Source organism: Lycium barbarum, chromosome 8 (genome assembly GCF_019175385.1).
Source record: "Lycium barbarum isolate Lr01 chromosome 8, ASM1917538v2, whole genome shotgun sequence".
Lineage (NCBI taxonomy): Eukaryota > Viridiplantae > Streptophyta > Magnoliopsida > Solanales > Solanaceae > Lycium > Lycium barbarum.
In genome coordinates, this window is record NC_083344.1 from 109192744 (window position 1) to 109213516 (window position 20773).

Genomic DNA, 20773 nt, shown 5'->3' on the forward strand with positions numbered 1-20773 from the left:
GGTATTTGATTGAGAACTTAAACCATGCACCTAAGTTAATGTAAAGGAGAGTTGTATAATAACAATAGATTGCCAATCCAATCTCCCCCAGATAAAATTTCAATAGTTGCTCCCTCGAATTTTATTTTATTTATTTCTGTCAATTTTCTTTTACCTAGAAAACCACCAACCTCATTTAAATATATATAGGGTCTTCCATCTCTTTCGCTTTCGATTTTTTGCTGTATTTGGTATTTACCTAAAGCAAGAAATGTATTTAGATCCTGAATAGAGCACCAAGCGCCCAAAAAAACCCTTAAATCTCCTCATTTTAGTTTAATAGAGAACGAAAACGCGATTCTGCTTTTTCTACCATAAAAATGAGACTATCTCATCTGTTATTCAAATTGGATAAAGGTGTCAATTCTAACACATAATTTGTTAACTTGGTCTATTTGACACGCTCAAATTCGGATCGATTCGTTCATTCGACACCCTATTTATGCATAATACTGAAACTGATTCACCTGACATCCCTATTTGGATACACACACAAGTGATACTAAGCACCTTTTACCTGGCAAAGGGGATAAGGGAGGAATGACCCAACCAAAAGAGAGCACGAAAAACCGACAAATTTCAAAGTCCAGTCACCCTATTTTAGGAAAAACTAGTACTACGACAATCCCTGACACTGTTAGGTAAAATAAGCAAGTGGTGCAACTCAATAATTTGCACATGGGATGCACAAACAAATAAATGGCACATAAATCCCCAGTTAGTTTATTATGCAATCTGCTTGTGAGGTTGAAGTTAAAAAGGCCATCTTGATATCTGGCTTACCTTTTTCACACCAAAATGTAACTGGATTAAGTCAAGTATCTGAGGAAAGCCAAAGCAGAAAGGAATCAGATAACTCCAAAAAGTCCAACAAACAATTTTGAACGTTTATACAATAATGGGACAACCAGCTTACTAATGTATCTTTCTATTTAATCCAATTAGATGGCTCTTCAGGCTGTAATTTCAGGAAGGAGAGTGAACACCAAAAATGAGGTACACTAACTCATGTAGTTGGTACAAGGTAACAAAGCAATTTGTAGCGCTGATACCGAAGCTCACTTCATCCTTTTTCGGCCTTCATATAAGTAACATAGTACCACCACCACAGCAGCAACAACAATACCTACAGCACTTTGCGCCAATATAGTGCTGTCCTTCACTGTCACCTTGGAACCAGATGAACTAGGGGTAAAACCTAGCTCAGAGAGCTTATTGTGTGATATAGCATAATCCCTAAAGAAAGCTTCTTCATCCTGTAAATTAACCAAATTGGACTCTAATCAGTTAAGTTTCTTTTCATATAACTTTCACAAAAGCAATGCAAAGAAATGGCCTATTAAACAGGAAAGAACATGATGCTGCAACGCCGCATGAATTGTGCTAGAACATTTGATGCTGCAAATCTCCTCATTTAAAAAGAGAATAAAACGCTGGTAAAATTAGCAAACAGTTTGCACAAGTGTAACCAATAAGTTGGACCTTCCACTAGTGCCTGAACACTAAACATCATCCAGTCTCGCATGTTTGCCACAGAGTACAGACTAACGGACAACCAATAATTCTGAGGTACAGTAAGAACCGTATTATATGAAATGAAGTGAACAGATGTAATTCCACATCATACTTCACGCCAAGTTGGTCTCTTTTAGGGCTAAAATAACCTTTGGACACATAAAGAAAACCCAATTAGCCACTCTAGAACTTCGTTTTTTTTTTTATAAGTCTAATTAGTCAGTTTTGATTGAGCTCTAATCTATTCTACTGTACTTATTGCAACCGATCCAACACTATTCCAAAAAGATTTTTCGAAATTATTTTCTATGTTTCCAATATCCTATGAGTTTGTCTTTTGACTTTCCTATTATTATTTACATAGTTCTCTTACCTTCTTGGTCCCAAATATCGCCTTCGGTACTTTTGCTTTGTTGCGACATCTAACAAACATTGACTCTCTAATTTAATTTCTATATGTCCTAATCAATCCGATAGGGATACACACATGGGTGGATCCCCGTATCGTCCTGCTCTAAGTCTACTATAAATAGGAGAACATATGAAAAAAGGTGAACACAGAGCCCGGAACTTTTTTAACCCAAAAAATAACATTTGGAACCAAACTAATCCTTCAAAAAAAAAAAAAAAAACTAGGCTTCATGCACAGAATCTATGCGTGAAAGGCGTAACAAAAACCCACCAGAAACCTCCCATTTCCAGCATACTCTTCTCTTTCATTTCCTCCATTTTCACCCTTTCAACACACTTTTGCACTCCCAAAAACATGTCTCAAAGTTTTGAAACTTCAAAGTTTGCTATACAATACAATGCTGCATTATTTGATCGTTTTATTAGACATTAATTCATATTGCGCAACATTTCAATGCGCAATACAAGTGTATTTATTACCCATGCTTGATTTGACTACACGCCATGCATGTCAATATTAGCTTTTTCATCACACATTTTTGACCGTTTTATTTGAATTTAATTCATATTGCGCAACATTTCAATGCACAATATAACATGATTTGACAACACATCATGGTTGAAAATTACAGCTTCTTTATCACACATAAAGGACCAATTTGACAACACATCATGCATGCCAATTTCAGCTTTTTTATGAACATAAAGGACCGATTTGACAATACAATGCTACATTATTTGACCGTTTTATTAGACATTAATTCATATTGCGCAACATTTCAATGCGAAATACAAGTGTATTTATACCCCATGCTTGATTTGACTACATGCCATGCATGTCAATTTCAGCTTTTTTTATCACACATAAAGGATCGATTTGACAATACAATGCATGAAATGACGAAAATAGTGACTATTGCACAACATTTCAATGTGCAAGAGGGGTTAATATAAATCTATTTAAGAAGAATGTTGGACGAGGTAAAAACTCTTCCATTTCATAAGTTTAAGTCTCTTAAGTCATTCAAAAAAACCTCTCTTAAGTCATTCAAAAAAAAATAAAAAAATCAAACTTCATACAAAAAATGGCTCAAGATATTCCACCAGTTAGGGTTTCACTACATTGGGATGATATTATCCTTGATGACAATAGTACAGTTCGTTACAATGAAAGACCAAAAGTTCATGTTAAATGTCCACTTGAAATGTCTTATGAATCACTAGTCACTTACATACATGAAAAAATGAACATTAGTCCAGATGAGCATGAAATCTCTATAACAGGCAGATATCCACAACCAGTTTCCCATGGTATAGTGCTTTATGGTATGCATTATATCAATGATGATGATTCTTTGAGGGATTATTTGAATGCGCCAGAAGAATATAAACATTTAGTCGCCATTAATGTTCTTGAGATATATGTTGAAAAGATACCCCGAGAGGTCCCTCAAGAACAGTCAGTCAAGTTAACACTTATGGAGATATTAGTTCTTACGTGGACATTTTGAGTGGCCAGGTGCCGCTTGAAAATCTAACCCAACAATTTAATCAAACTTGGTAAATATGCATTCTTCTATTATTATTTTGTGTAGTAGCACGTGTTTATTGTATGTATTGGTAAATAACCATTTTTAAATCTTTGTAGGGTTTATAGACCTGATACGAGTAATATTGGGCAATCATCTCAATTTAGTAGAGCAGCTCATTATTATCAAAACTCTCAGTTCAGTGGAGCTGATTATTATAATAATTCTCAGTTCGATGCAGCTGATTATTACCAAAACGCGCCAGTGGTACCAACTGTGGATGTTGGGCAGTCCTCTCAGTTTGGTGGGAGTTGATCATTCTCCACACCATGCTCATTCTCAATATGTGTAGGTTCATCACCTTGATGTTAAATAATATATATATATATATATATATATATATATATATATATATATATATATATATATATATAATTTTAAAACAGGAATAGAAAGAATAGGAATAATAAAAAATCAAAAGATCTAGGTAATATAATAAAAATACTAGATGAAATAGAAATTATAGGAGAAAAACCTTTAAAACATTGGAAAAATAACAAGATTGTATGTAAATTAGATATAATAAATCCAAAATATGTAATTAAAATAGCTTCAATTGAAGATTTTAATCAAGATGTAGAAGATTTTAATCAAGATGTAGAAGATTTTAAAGTACAAATGAAAGAACTATTAGATTTAGGAGTGATAAGGAGATCTACTTCTAAACATAGATCTGCAGCATTTATGGTAAGAAATCATAGTGAAATAGTAAGAGAAAAAGCTAGAATGATAATAAATTATAAAAAACTTAATGATAATACTAGGACAGATGGATATAAGTTACCAGATAAGACGGAATTAATCAATCGAATACAAGGAAAGAAAATATTTAGTAAATTTGATTGTAAATCAGGATACTGGCAGGTATGAATGCATGAAGAAAGTATAGAATGGACTGCATTTACCAGTCCTGAAGGACATTTCAAATGGTTAGTAATGACATTTGGACTAAAGACAGCTCCTCCAATTTTTCAAAGAAAAATGGATAGTATATTTGGAGAATACAAAAGGTTTGTATTAGTATATGTAGACGATATACTAGTATTTAGTAGAGATATTAAAGAACACTTAGGACATCTACAAACAGTATTTAGATTATTTGTAGAAAATGGAATAATAATTAGTAAGAAAAAGATGGAATTATGTAGAAATTATATAAATTTCTTAGGAATAGTACTAGGAGAAGGCAAAATAAAGTTACAACCTCATATAGCCATAAAAAAATTAGAAATATATATATATTTGAATTTGGAATTTAACATATGCTTTTTATCGTGTGGGAGGAGGCCTTTCTTAGATGGCGCTGATTGTCCAAGTTATGTGGATACATTAGAGAGTGATGACAATGAACCGGCTAATAATGTAGAGGTAACCGATGATGAAGATAGTGAAGGGGATGAAGAAGATGCGCATTTCAGTCCCCCGAACCAACTCACCACCACATACCACCTCCGACGGCGCAAAACCCAATTCCTGACAGCCCAATGCAGTGGCATTCTGACTATATTCCATATCTTGATAGTCTACAAGGTCGTGAGGATGCATTTGTCTTCACAAGAGATGATGATCAAAGTCGCAAAAAAACGTGGATTGAACAAAAAAATCTCATGACTGATGAATGCGTCCTTGCAAAGGGAATGATGTTCGCATAAAAAAAGGCGTTGCAACGGGCTGTCAAAATTTATTGTATAAAGGATGTGAGGGAGTTTAAGGTTGATGGCTCAAACAAATCGGTATGGAGGCTGGTTTGTAAGCGAAAGTCTCAAGGCTGTCGATGGTTGCTTCAGGGAATTATTAAGCCTAATGGTCTGTGGGAAATCACAAAATTCCACCCAAAGCACACTTGTGATATGGGAAAAAGTCGAGCAGATCATTTTAATTTAGATATAAACCTGATTGCTCATGTGTTACTTAAAGACATTGAGGAAACTCCAAGGCAACTTATCTGACCTAGTACATTATATATCTTATAGCAATTAAAATATCATTGCTAAATGTTGTTTGTTTAATCTTATGCAGGATGCCCATCAAAACTTGTATTAGCATGGTCCACTCCAAATATGGTAAAATCATAGGCAAGAGAAAGGGATTTCTCGAGCGTAGACGTGCTTTTGAGATGATCTTTGGAACTTGGGAATCCTCTTTTCGGGCGCTGCCGGGGTATATAACGGCTCTACAACATGATAATCCTAGCAGTGTTGTACAATGGCGGCTTTTAAAGGGCAGAATTTTCGACTTCGTCTTTTTGGCATTCAAACCAAGTATTGATGGTTTTGCTCACTGCCGGAATGTGATATCGATAGATGGGACGCATGTATATGACCGATATGACATCAAGTTCCTAATTGCAATAGGTATGGATGCCAATGGGTCAATATTCCCTCTTGCTTTCGCAATTGCCGCTAACGAGAGCAACGAGACATAGGGGATGTTCTTGACTCATCTGAAAACTCATGTTATTAAGGGTCGTAAGGGTTCTATCGAATCGTCATAAAGGCATATTTCACAATATGCGTACTCTGGAAGGGTGACAGCCTCCACATGCTTATTCTCGATATTGTTTAAGGCACTTAAAGGCTAATTTGCAAACAATGGCACTGTAAACAAATTGATGTGGGGGGTTGCGATGCAGCATCAACAAAGAAAATGGAGCTGCTAAGGGAAGTGAGTGAAGAGGCATATGTTTGGTTGATGAAATTAGAAGTTAAAAAATGGACGTTTTATGCTGATGGAGGAAGGAGATGGGGCATGCTCACAACGAACAGCTCGGAGTCTTTCAATGGACTCCTCAAATCTGCTCGGGGACTACCTGTCACCGCAATGGTAAGACTAGCTTTCAAGCAGGTCGTGAAACGGTTTGCGAATAGGACAAGGCAGGTGTCACACCCCATTTTTAACCCCGGAGAGTTAAGTTAGAAGTATGATGTATTGGAGATTCTTGTTTTTATTTATTTTAAGGAGTCGCCACCTAATTATTTATGGTGAATTAGGACACCTAAAGTTTATTAAAGTTATGTTTAAAGTTAACTCTGTTTAAGGTCTGCGAAACTTAAGATTCTAGGTAAGGGTTCAATTAGTCTAAAGGGAAGGTATTAGGCACCCTTTAAGACCCATTAACAATGGTTAACCGACCGGACTTAAATTTAATTAGGCTAATTGTAGATATAGTATTATAGAAAAAGGAAAGCAGTTTCTTAAGTATGGCTAAAGTTATAGATAGATATGTAAGAATGTTATTTAAAATAGAACTTGTAAAAAAAAAAAAAAAAAATTGTATATAAAAAAAAGGGGTATTTCTAATGTTGTTTTGAAATACGACTTATAAACGTTGTTAAGATTTTAAACGAAAGTAAAATAGTATTGTTTAGAATGATACTTGTGGAAGACATAATAATTTTGCATAAAAGAGGAAAATGTTGAATGATATTTAAAGATATTGTTGAGGCTTTAAATAGAAATGGTAATGTTGTTCAAAATAAGATTTATAAAAGAGTAAGATGATTTGCTTATGAATAATAGTCTTTAAAGAGATAAACGCGACGAATGTGATCTTTTAAGTAAAAATGATATTCATATGAATATGGTGGAATGGAAATGCCTAGACTTATGTTCTTAAATATGATGAAAAGAGTCATGAGTTCTTTCTATTTCTATCATTCTTTACTTAGCTAATTTTAAATGAAATATGTATAATTGGGTAAATCTTGAAAACGTTTGTAAATATAATCGAATTCATATTATGTGTTAGTGACGTTCTAAGATTCCTAAGATGGTAAGAATGAAAAATGATACCCTTAACCAAAATATGTAGGCATACTATTTGAAAAGTAATTACTCAAAATATTATAAATACTATAAATAATTTAGAAAATGGAAGTGAATGTAATTTGTGAAACTAGCTACCCATTACTAAACTAAGTCCTACTAACTTTACTATGGTTCATTTAATCTAGTGAGACAAAATAAAATGTTAGTCATACAAGGCAAATAAAATACAAGTAAATAAATGGTAAGGCCAATAAGACTTAAGAAAACACAATGAAGGAAGAGAACAACTTAAGTCACATGATGGTTCTGAAGTAAGTTAATCCCGAGTGAAAAGCATAGACGAGTGTAATTTATTCTTTAAGGGTATTTCATGAATGGCAAGCATATGCAGGTTCAGTCAACAGTCAATCACCAAAGGGACAAGATCAAGCAAACATAACAAAGCCATTTGACAGTAATGATCAGCAAGGTTAAGAGATTAAATGTCATGCTACCTAGATTGAGTCTAAGCAACCATGTGTCATTGTATCTTCTCTAAACTGCCAGACAAGAGCTGAAGCTTAACTAATTATTTATAACAAATTCCTATGATCCGAATTGCTTAGAATACACACTAGGACAATAATGTATGTTTAAAACTCATGTCTATACTGATATCATTCAGAAAACATAATGAGGACCAATAATCTACTAACGGCGGAAGCATGCTGAACTTAAACCAAACCTGAACTAAACTAACAACCGACATATCGATACAATTAAACAGGAATTAGAACGAGCATAAACATGCCTGAACTAGAAATTAACATATAAACCTAACTGAACAGGAAGAGCAATTAACACAAAACCGAATACACTAACGACATTTCAGATCAGGCACAAACCCATTTAGCGACAAAATACATGAATAAAACAGAACTGGGCAAAATGTCATACTCTGCACACAAATTGAAAGTTGGTAGGAAATTGACTATCTAAATTCGTAAAGGAACTCAACCATGCTCAATTAATTTCAGATTCCTAATAAACAAGACAAAACTCGAATGATACCCATGATATTCAGAATATAGAAACCAATAACGAGCAATCCAATGAAGCAAACAATTAAAGTTCAGATCCAACTTAATATCATTATGACGCACAAGCTAATAATTCAGAGTCCATATAACTGATATACACGATATATACTCCAATGTACAAATTCTTATAGCTCAAACGCATGCAGGAACTGTATACATCTAGTATATTTTGGGTATATCTCCCATACTCTCAAATAGAAAATCAACACTTACACAAATAAGACATGCTTGAACATTACTATTACCAGCAAACATCTTTGGCTATACTAACATACGCGAGTGCCGCAATCATTGAGAATACGCTATATTAACTAATACTAAGTTCGACTAAACTAAATCACTGCCAACCCAGCTGTTAACTAACACATGATCATAAATTAAAACTCAATACGCAGAATACTAAAAATTAAAGAAAAGGGAAAGGTTTACTGACCTTTTGTAGGTGCAGTGAACGGGGTATGAATCTCGGATCTCTACTTGAACTCGAACGAACCCGATTAAAGTAACTGTGTTTTTTTAAGGAAAATTTGTAGATTCCAGATCTTTTGTCCAAGTTTCTTAGGTTTCTTGCTCAACAAAAATCCCTCTTTTTCTAAAACGATGCTCAGTTCCCTCCCCAAAAACTAAAAATCCTCCCCCCTTCTGGATTAACTCCCATTTTATTTATAAGGTTTCATTTGTATTAAAGTAAAAGGAGGAGTGTATGACAGAGACGAAGCGAGGAATAAGCGTGGGGGACAAGGGGAAGTGGAGAGACAGACGTGGTGGGGAACAGAAGTGAGTGGAGGGATGATGAAGGAGGCAGAAGAAGAAGAAGAGAAAACGAAGAAGACGATGAAGGAGGCGGAAGAAAGAAGAAGAGGGGAAAGGGAGAGATGAGCGCAAAAGAAGGAAAAAGAAAAAGAAGTGCAAAGATGTTTAATTATTCCTCTTTCGTTTTCATTCCTTCTTATTCCAAGTTCACCGCACCAATTCCTCTTATCTCTCTCTTTACTTTCCTTCTTTTTTTTTTTCTTTTTCTTTTTTGGGTAAATAACATTATCAGGAATTTGTCCTTTGTAAAATAATATTTTGACAAAATAAAAATTATAACACGTCGTTTTAAAATACGAGCTTCAAAATGAGTCCAATATTTATATACTTTCGAGCAATTGCTTATGAGATGAAAATTGTTGATTCTTCCTCCTCTATTTAATTATTCTTGGGTTTCTAATTTAATAACTAGTACAATATATACTATGTAAAGACAATTAATAATTAATATGTAGAAAATAAGGATTTAACAAAGTGTTGTCTTGTAATTAATTTAACGATTCTAAACCCGAAAAAAATAAAATGATGACGAATATTTAAAAATTGGTCATAAAGTAATGCTCGTGATATTGATAGTAAAGTAGTGAAAATTAGTAATAGTGAAAATAAAGTGTTCAGCTCGTCAATAAATTTAGAAGCCCGAGTAAATAAATTGAAATAAAGGAGGGACAAAATTGGGTGTCAACAGATGCCCCTCTTCGACCGGAGATGATGCAAGAATCCCTGGGCGAAGAAGTTGACGTAATAGCCAATTTTGTTCCGACCGACAAAATACGGATTTGTAAGGAAATATGGTTTTAGAGAATTGGCGAAAAAATATTATGAGGGTAGAAGGAATTATGGTCGAACCTGTTGAGCGAATGCTATTTATGGATTTATAACTTTGCAAGGGTTGTGGACAGGTGACGAGAATGGAACATATGCTTATAGCCTCCTAATTATAAATGTGGTGCACAACACACCCATAAGTAGGACTCTACTAGACACGATGTAAATTCTCCAAAAAATGCCCCAGTGTTGAGTTATGGAGACACTGGGATGTAGAAAGGAATATGAGATTGTGAAAAGAGCAGATTTAGTAAAGTTTTAACGATGAATATGAAAGAAATTTTTGGATAACCTACGTAGCACATGTTTGTGGATGTAGGAGGAGTCGAGTTCGAGAGTAGATTCGTGACCTTTGCTTGTGAGTTTGGTATTCCTCTTCAGCATATTTGCCCCAGTTCACTGCGTAAGATAAAGTTCCACGTTGTGTTGCGTCCCTGCAGGTTGTATTTTCTGCCAAAACTGAAATTCATGTCAAAATTAGTAATAAAGTTGAAAGTGTAAAATTACGAAGAGTATAAATGATAGTAAATATGAGTGTGAGAATGAAGATGAAGCCGTGTGGCCAATGTTGTCTCTGGTTGTCTTCAGGGACTTGAATGAATGTGTGAGGCGTATGCCGAGGATGTGATAAATTCTCTAGTTGCAGTTGAAGATGATAGTGATAGGGCCTCCGACTGTCTTCCGGGACTCGATGATAAATGATATCTGAGAAATTTAAGGTAAATTCGTTAAAGTAGGTAAAGTAGATGATGAAATAAAGAAATTAAGTAGGGAGTAAAGTAAGTGTATAGCCGTTTGGCTTATGCAGGTGAGGCCGTGTAGCCATGCGATATCTCCGGTTGTCTTCGGGGACTTGATGATATGTCTCCGGTTGTCTTCGGGGACTTGATGATGCATCTCCGGTTGTCTTCGGGGACTTGATGCTATGTCTCCGGTTGTCTTCGGGGACTTGATGCTGTGCCTCCGGTTGTCTTCGGGGACTTGATGCTGTGTCTCTGGTTGTCTTCGGGGACTTGATGCTGTGTCTCCGGTTGTCTTCGGGGACTTGATGATGTGTCTCCGGTTGTCTTCGGGGATTTGATGCTGTGTCTCCGGTTGTCTTCGGGGACTTGATGATATTCCTGTAAAGTTCAAGGTAAATCGTTAGAGTTGATGATGTGTAGCCGTCTGGCTTATGCATATGGGGCAGTATAGCCGAGTGATGCCCGGTTGTCTTCGGGACTTGATGATCTATCTCCGGTTGTCTTCAGAGATTTGATGATGCGTCTCCGGTTGTTTTCGGGGACTTGATGATACATCTCCGGTTGTCTTCATAGATTTGATAATGTGTCTCCGGTTGTCTTCGGGGACTCGACGATAATTCCTGCAAAATTCGGAGTAAAATGGTTAAAGATGGTAAAGTATATGATAACGTAATTGATGAAGTATGGAGCAAAGCGGTAGAATGGCCGTTTGGCTTATGATGTTGATGGTATCGTGACAGGCTGAACTAATTATGTGCGATCCTGATTTAATTCGCCTTCAACTTCGTCAACCTACAAAACAGGTATATAAAGTCATAAAGTTATTGTGATAAAAAAAAATAAAGATAGAGTTAGAAATAAAGCCGTTTGGCTTTTAGGCGGGGCCATATTGAGCCAGATGATGCTTTTCTGCCATGATTGATAGACTTGACTGTTGATCTCGCGGTCTTAAGTTCCTGCACTCAAAGAAAAATTCTTAGTTTGGGAGGGGGAAGTTGATTCGTGTTGACTCGAAGCTTGACGTGGTTGGCTCTCCATTCGTCTTGTTTGTTTGGATCTTGTGATCTCCGTTCAAGCCTCGGTAGGTGAACAATAGTGAAACAATTGCAAGAAAGTATTTGATTTGAAAGGTAGGTATGTAGGTATATGTATAAGAAAATGTGACTATATGTATATAAGTTGTGAAATATATATATATATATATATATATATATATATATATATATATATATATATATATATATATGTATATATATATGTAAATGTATGTATCTAAGGAAAGATATATATGTATGTAATGAAAGATATATGTGTAAATATATGTATGTAAGTTGTAAAATATTTCTGCCAACTTCAGATTGTGATACTTCCAAAGTAATCGATCTATAATACTTCCGGTCTGGTAGCCTTAATCTTGTCAATGTCCCTGTTCTTTTGTCTATATTTTTTTTCAAAAAAATATGCCCCAGTTTTGGTTCTGAAGGGTGTACTAAATTTATGTTGCGGTGTGACTGAACCTTATATAGGTTGCCTACGTATCCACCGAGGAATCAGGTCAGAATGTAGTTCGTAAGGGTGAATGGTCTGAAGTTTTCTAATAAAGGGACCGAACCCGATGTGGATTGCCTACGTATCCCACCGAGGGAATCTGGTTGGCGTAGTTCTGCTATATAAATGTAAAAGGTTTGTTGGATTTTATCTAGGTGTGACGGATCTGTATGTTAACAGTCTACGAATTCCTCCGGGGAAATCAGGCCCTGTGTGGTTTTCTTTGTGTAAGGATTTTTTTGGATTTTCTGTTATAGCGCAACCGAACTCTATATGGGCTGCCTACGTATCTCACCATGAGAATCAGGTCAGAACGTAGTTCGTATGCATGCAAAATCTTTTGATTTTTTGTTCTAAATGCAACCGAACCCTATGTGGGCTGCCTACGCATCCCACCACGGGAATCAGGTCGGAACGTAGTTCGTACTGTTGTTAAAGGAAAGGTTGCAAACTAGGTTGTCTTACCTACTGTCGTCCTGTGATTTCTTCTTGAATTGCTCTCTTTGAGGTTTATGTTATCACCTATCGGCTATTTCAATTCTTTTGAAGGGAATCTTGTCTTGTCCCCTAGTTTCTTTGTTATTCTCTCGGGACGTATGTTGTTTGTTCGTACATTTCATGTCACAATCGTAGAATTGACAGTTTTGATAAATAAAGTATAAAATAGATGATTAAGGAAAATTAGAAATGCATTCACAGTTTTGCAATTCAAGCTTCCACAAGATGAAGCAAAACAAACAAAATTTTGGGTACGGTTCAAGCGTCAATAAAAGAAAACAAGTTCACTACATGTTCATGCTACCAAGGCTCCCGACGGATCGAGGACGGAGTACAAGTCCAATTCTTCAGAGTCTTCCCTGGTTCGGCACTTCGTGTGATAGGTGTCTCGATGTTGTAAGTCGTTGTAGCAGTAATCTTCATGTGTGTTTGTCTTTGGATTGTTCACGGGAACGGAAAAAGTTGATGATATGACCTTTTCCGCACTGGACTCCTTCAAATCTTGGCATCTCCGTGAGCAGGAAAAGGATTGTTGACCACATTGGGCTTAGCTTCAGCGAGCTGGATTACTCCTTCCTTAATCAGGGCTTCGATTTTGTTTTTAAGACCATAGCAATCTTCAGTGGCGTGCCCAACAACTCCAGAGTGGTATGCACAGCGTTTGGAACCATCAAACCATTTTGGGATAGGTTCGGGAATTTTTCCTTCAATCGGTTGTATTATGTCTGCTGCTTTCATTCTTTCGAACAATTGAGCCAAGGGTTCAGTGATCTGAGTGTAATTACGGGTGTTTTTGGTGTCAGGGTTTGGACGGGCTCTAGGTATAGTATGTGGTCGATTTTGGTAAGCTGGAGCTTGGTTGGGTTTATACGGACGTGGGTTTTGATGTGGGGGTGCTCGGGGTTGGTAGTAGTTAGCTTGGGTGTTGTAGACAGGGTAAGGAGGTAGTGGAGCTTGGTAGGGTTCAGGATAGTGGTAAGGGTAGAAAGGTTGTTGTGGGTGGTCAAAGTATGGAATGGCTTGGCTCGGCTCATGCCCTCAGGCGTTCATGACTGTAGCGACATCTTCTTTTTTCTTTTTAACCCCGTTGATAGAACCAGACTAAATAGCTTTGTTTATTGCTTGTAAAGCAATAAGATCCTGAATTTTCCCCGATTTGATTCCTTCTTCTAAGGCTTCTCCCATTCAGACAACTTCTGTGAATTTTTGTCCCATCATACCTATCATTTTCTCGTAAAATATGCCAGTCTGGCATTCAATGAAGGTAGCAGTCATTTCTCTATCATTCATCGGAGGTTGAACCCTGGCTGCTTCTGATCTCCAACGTAACGCGTACTCGCGGAATGTCTCAGCTACTTTCTTAGTCAACTTAGTCATGTAGACTCTATCCGGCGTGATATCGATATTGAAACTGAATCTGTCCATAAAGTCTTGCGCCATGTCACTCCAACCACGCCATTTACGGACGTCCTGTTGTGTATACCAAGTAAGTGCTTCGCCAGATAAGCTTCTTATGAAGAGCTTCATCCTTATGTTCTGGTCTCTGCCCACTCCAACCAATTTGTCACAATAAGCCCTTAAGTGTGTATGAGGGTCGCCTGTTCCATTGAATGTGTCAAATTTCGGCGGTTTGTAGCCTACGGGTAAATCGACGTCAGGTTGAACACAAAGATCTTCGTATTCCACACTCTTAGTTCCCCTAGCAACTTGAAGGTTTCTCATTGCTTCTTTGAGACTGTGGATCTCTTTTAGCAATATGTTATCTGCCCCTGCCTTTGCATCCTTTTCTATTTCTTCGTATTGATCCACCTCGGGTTGGAACCTGACCGTTACTGGGTTGGTAAAGGCTTGTGTTTCTGTGGCATATACCGGAGGAACATATTGTGCATTTGGGGTGACAAAGTGTGCCCCGTGCATATGCTGGGTTGGATAAGTTTGGGCGATGGGGGTGTTTTGGACCGGAGGTGGTGTGTTATAAGTGGTGTTTGTAGGTGGTTGATTTGGTGGGTTTAGAGGAGTAATTGTAGGTGGTGGATTAGTGTTGGTGGGCAAAGGAACATAGGGAGTGTGAACTAGCGATTGACTTGCTGGGTTGACGGGTTGTGGATTAGGAGTAGCATAAGTAGTGTAGGTGGGTGGTTGATTTTGTGGAGGAGTATAGTTAGTGTAGGTGGGTGGTTGACTTTGTGGAGAAGTATAGTTAGTGTAGGTGGTTGGTTGACTTTGTGGGGGAGTATAGACGGATGTTGGATTTGGTGGATTTGCGGGGGTGATCGGAGGTAAGTTGTTGTTGGTAGGTGTATTGTTTTGGGGAGGGAAATGCTCAGGAACTGGGGATTCGAGTGATGGGAAACGAGGTGGTTCTGGCGCAGTATTTCTAGGTTCAGGAGGTGAATTTTGGAGTGTGATGGATAAATTGGTCAAGTCCCTAACCCGATTTAATTCTCCACGTAGATTCTCAATTTCTTGAGTTAGGCGGGCGATATGTTCATCCCGTTGAATAGCAGTTCCGTGTTCGGAAGTCTCGGGCGGATCGCTAGAGGTCACGATGTTTTCTACACCAATTGGAATAGATGCGGCCGGATCAGACATAGTAATTTCATTTCCTTGGACAACCCAACTACGTTCAGGTAGCGATGACGTCTTTGACCTCGTGATGTAAGGATGGTCGGCCATCGAGTGTGAACACAAATCAACTCTCTTCTTGGGAATAAGATAAAAGAAACATACAGTATGAATGATGTTAGTCTCATGAACATATCTAGGTAAAGTCATGATCACGTAAAGTCAAGTAAGGCATGTAGCAAATAATTTATCAAGTAGAGTCAAACAAGTATATCAAACAATAACGCGTCCTAATATGCATGTGACCTCTTTGTGCCAGAGGTAGGCCTAACGTTTGTTTGAAGGGTAAAGTGTGCCATAATACGTCATCCCGTTACTTTGATTAATTAAACAAATTCTATTTCCCAAAAAAAAAGTACAAAAGTTGTGGATATTTATTACATATCAAATGAATACAACATGGAGTGTTTCCTAATCTAAGTAAATACAGTTTCCTATGTCTAACTTCTAACTCCATTTGTGATGTTTTCGTCATTCATTGTACTCCAATGCAAATCCATACCTGTCATAGAAACGTTAGTCATTCCCTCCCTCCTAAAGTTTAATTAATTAGAGCAAATAGTCAATATATAGGTACATTTATCCTTCAAATATGCATATAAAGTATGATCATTGTCGCTTGGGGTTGTGAACCCGCTTGGACGTTTAGGTAAAGTCATCTAATGGGCTTAATACACCAAGGGTATTAAACCTCCTAGGTCATGAAATGTATGCTCTTAATAAAGGGTGTTGGTTTAGCTCTATCTTAGGTTGACTAGGAGTGGGTTTACTAGACGCAAGGTTCCCGAGCGGACAACTCGAGTGAGAAGGCTACGCGGTCCCCGTTATTCGAGCACCCCGCGCATACGCCAACTCTCCTAACATTTGGATTCTACGAAAGAAATTTGCGGGTGCGCAAAACACACCTCGCGTGTACGTGTGATAGTGTGAGTTTTCCAGAAGTGGAAGAAATATGAACGGAATGACAATTTATCAAAGCAGTAACATTTAACGGTTTATATCAAACAAACAATTAATAGCAGATAAACAGTTGTAACATGTGAAAATAATTAAAGCAAATAAAGTTAGCACACAAATCCTAATTAAATATAAGTCCGTTATGGTTAGAACCTAAGTTTAGTTCCCCAGCAGAGTCGCCAATCTGTCACACCCCATTTTTAACCCCGGAGAGTTAAGTTAGAAGTATGACGTATTGGAGATTCCTGTTTTTATTTATTTTAAGGAGTCGCCACCTAATTATTTATGGTGAATTAGGACAACTAAAGTTTATTAAAGTTATGTTTAAAGTTAACTCTGTTTAAGGTCTGCGAAACTTAAGATTCTAGGTAAGGGTTCAATTAGTCTAAAGGGAAGGTATTAGGCACCCTTTAAGACCCATTAACAATGGTTAACCGACCGGACTTAAAATTAATTAGGCTAAATGTAGATATAGTATTATAGAAAAAGGAAAGTAGTTTCTTAAGTATGGCTAAAGTTATAGATAGATATGTAAGAATGCTATTTAAAATAGAACTTGTAAAAAAAAAAAAAAAATTGTATATAAAAAAAGGGGTATTTCTAATGTTGTTTTGAAATACGACTTATAAACGTTGTTAAGATTTTAAACGAAAGTAAAATAGTATTGTTTAGAATGATACTTGTGGAAGACATAATAATTTTGCATAAAAGAGGAAAATGTTGAATGATATTTAAAGATATTGTTGAGGCTTTAAATAGAAATGGTAATGTTGTTCAAAATAAGATTTATAAAAGAGTAAGATGATTTGCTTATGAATAATAGTCTTTAAAGAGATAAACGCGACGAATGTGATCTTTTAAGTAAAAATGATATTCATATGAATATGGTGGAATGGAAATGCCTAGACTTATGTTCTTAAATATGATGAAAAGAGTCATGAGTTCTTTCTATTTCTATCATTCTTTATTTAGCTAATTTTAACTAAAATATGTATAATTGGGTAAATCTTGAAAACGTTTGTAAATATAATCGAATTCATATTATGTGTTAGTGACGTTCTAAGATTCCTAAGATGGTAAGAATGAAAAATGATACCCTTAACCCAAAATATGTAGGCATACTATTTGAAAAGTAATTACTCAAAATATTATAAATACTATAAATAATTTAGAAAATGGAAGTGAATGTAATTTGTGAAACTAGCTACCCATTACTAAACTAAGTCCTACTAACTTTACTATGGTTCATTTAATCTAGTGAGACAAAATAAAATGTTAGTCATACAAGGCAAATAAAATACACGACTATAAAAATGATGAAGGAAGTGAAGAGTGAATGGGTTAGGCCCATTTTTTCTTGGACTGCTGCTACAGTGGTCGGGCCTATTGGGTTTTAGCCCAGAATTTATGTTTTCTGTTTGTGCTGCAGGCTGGACTACTACCATATTAAGCCGACTCGAGTAGAGTTGTGTTGGGATTTTGGCCCAACGTCGAAATGCGGGGAAGATGAGGAATCGCTTGGACTCGCGGGCGATAGTCATGCATAAAAAATGAAAAGAAAAAAGATCAATACAATGATATAATACTTATAAAAGAAAGGCGAGTGAACAAAGTGCAGCGACATTATCATTTAATTCATATCAACATGTAAGTCCAAAGAAGACATTGCAGATGTATATGTGACTAAGTGTATAGAGACGAAAACAATCTAATTCAATTTCCTACTAAACACGACCGATGACTGCAGTGAGGAGAGGTAGTTATTCAAGTCCAATTTTGTCTCTAAGAAGTGACATTTAATTCAGCAAACAGACAAAGAACAAACACAAACCCAAAAGGAATATAACATAGCAACATAAAGGAAACAGTTGGTGTTAATTTCAAATGTGCAGCTTGCTAAGTTATTTAGGATCATAGGAAAGAACCAAAATGCTGAGTTGAGATTAAGCTAATGGCTCACCCTTTATCACATAAATTCAAAGGAATACCAAAAGTTGTCATGCTTCCTATATGCATTAAAATCTACATCCAACAACTCATACTACAACACGATTAAAACATACATTGTGTGTCTTTAACTAGGACAAGGAGCAGATCTGGATGTGGAAAATAAGTAGACGAGATGAAATCATTAGAATATGATCCTCCACATATCTAATAAGGCTCAAAGAGAAACAGGAAATAAGAGATTTAAAAGAAAAGAAAACTTTGGCTTCAATGAATAATTTTCCTTTTGGCACTGTAGGCTCGAATACTTAAGAGACAAAGGCAGAGGAAAACATTCAAGTATAATGGTCATAGCAAAATCAGCAAGCATGAATGCAAATGGTCCAGTTAAAACTCAGCAGAATAGGCAAGTGGGATCAATGTTACTTATTCAAGTAAATAAATGGTAAGGCCAATAAGACTTAAGAAAACACAATGAAGGAAGAGAACAACTTAAGTCACATGATGGTTCTGAAGTAAGTTAATCCCGAGTGAAAAGCATAGACGAGTGTAATTTATTCTTTAAGGGTATTTCATGAATGGCAAGCATATGCATGTTCAGTCAACAGTCAATCACCAAAGGGACAAGATCAAGCAAACATAACAAAGCCATTTGACAGTAATGATCAGCAAGGTTAAGAGATTAAATGTCATGCTACCTAGATTGAGTCTAAGCAACCATGTGTCATTGTATCTTCTCTAAACTTCCAGACAAGAGCTGAAGCTTAACTAATTATTTATAACAAATTCCTATGATCCGAATTGCTTAGAATACACACTAGGACAATAATGTATGTTTAAAACTCATGTCTATACTGATATCATTCAGAAAACATAATGAGGACCAATAATCTACTAACGGCGGAAGCATGCTGAACTTAAACCAAACCTGAACTAAACTAACAACCGACATATCGATACAATTAAACAGGAATTAGAACGAGCATAAACATGCCTGAACTAGAAATTAACATATAAACCTAACTGAACAGGAAGAGCAATTAACACAAAACCGAATACACTAACGACATTTCAGATCAGGCACAAACCCATTTAGCGACAAAATACATGAATAAAACAGAACTGGGCAAAATGTCATACTCTGCACACAAATTTAAAGTCGGTAGGAAATTGACTATCTAAATTCGTAAAGGAACTCAACCATGCTCAATTAATTTCAGATTCCTAATAAACAAGACAAAACTCGAATGATACCCATGATATTCAGAATATAGAAACCAATAACGAGCAATCCAATGAAGCAAACAATTAAAGTTCAGATCCAACTTAATATCATTATGACGCACAAGCTAATAATTCAGAGTCCATATAACTGATATACACGATATATACTCCAATGTACAAATTCTTATAGCTCAAACGCATGCAGGAACTGTATACATCTAGTATATTTTGGGTATATCTCCCATACTCTCAAATAGAAAATCAACACTTACACAAATAAGACATGCTTGAACATTACTATTACCAGCAAACATCTTTGGCTATACTAACATACCCGAGTGCCGCAATCATTGAGAATACGCTATATTAACTAATACTAAGTTCGACTAAACTAAATCACTGCCAACCCAGCTGTTAACTAACACATGATCATAAATTAAAACTCAATACGCAGAATACTAAAAATTAAAGAAAAGGGAAAGGTTTACTGACCTTTTGTAGGTGCAGTGAACGGGGTATGAATCTCGGATCTCTACTCGAACTCGAACGAACCCGATTAAAGTAATTGTGTTTTTGTAAGGAAAATTTGTAGATTCCAGATCTTTTGTCCAAGTTTCTTAGGTTTCTTGCTCAACAAAAATCCCTCTTTTTCTAAAACGATGCTCAGTTCCCTCCCCAAAAACTGAAAATCCTCCCCCCTTCTGGATTAACTCCCGTTTTATTTATAAGGTTTCATTTGTATTAAAGTAAAAGGAGGAGCGTATGAGAGAGACGAAGCGAGGAATAAACGTGGGGGACAAGGGGAAGTGGAGAGACAGACGTGGTGGGGAACAGAAGTGAGTGGAGGGATGATGAAGGAGGCAGAAGAAGAAGAAGAGAAAAAGAAGAAGACGATGAAGGAGGCGGAAGAAAGAAGAAGAGGGGAAAGGGAGAGATGAGCGCAAAAGAAGGAAAAAGAAAAAGAAGTGCAAAGATGTTTAATTATTCCTCTTTCTTTTTCATTCCTTCTTATTCCAAGTTCACCGCACCAATTCCTCTTATCTCTCTCTTTACTTTCCTTCTTTTTTTTTTCTTTTTCTTTTTTTGGGTAAATAACATTATCAGGAATTTGTCCTTTGTAAAATAATATTTTGATAAAATAAAAATTATAACACGTCGTTTTAAAATACGAGCTTCAAAATGAGTCCAA

At 36.3% G+C, this 20773-nt stretch overlaps 1 protein-coding gene and 1 long non-coding RNA gene across 2 annotated transcripts; both read right to left on the bottom strand.

Annotated features, from left to right (window-relative positions):
• Positions 1-862: 862 nt before the first annotated feature.
• Positions 863-9709, bottom strand: LOC132606632 (uncharacterized). Its single transcript, XR_009570001.1, has 2 exons — positions 8835-9709; positions 863-1295 (listed from the first exon to the last, which is right to left on the bottom strand). It is a non-coding gene; the product is annotated as an uncharacterized LOC132606632 (long non-coding RNA).
• Positions 9710-13084: 3375 nt separating this feature from the next.
• Positions 13085-20749, bottom strand: LOC132606630 (formin-like protein 13). Its single transcript, XM_060320210.1, has 2 exons — positions 20077-20749; positions 13085-15958 (listed from the first exon to the last, which is right to left on the bottom strand). The coding sequence occupies exon 2, from the start codon at positions 15604-15606 to the stop codon at positions 14017-14019; it is 1590 nt and encodes a 529-aa protein (XP_060176193.1). The 5' UTR covers positions 15607-15958; positions 20077-20749; the 3' UTR covers positions 13085-14016.
• Between the last annotated feature and the right edge of the window lie 24 nt (positions 20750-20773).

Excerpts from the sequence above, each read along its gene's own strand:
- LOC132606630 (XM_060320210.1), bottom strand. The coding sequence starts at position 15,606 with ATGACTTTACCTAGATATGTTCATGAGACTAACATCATTCATACTGTA.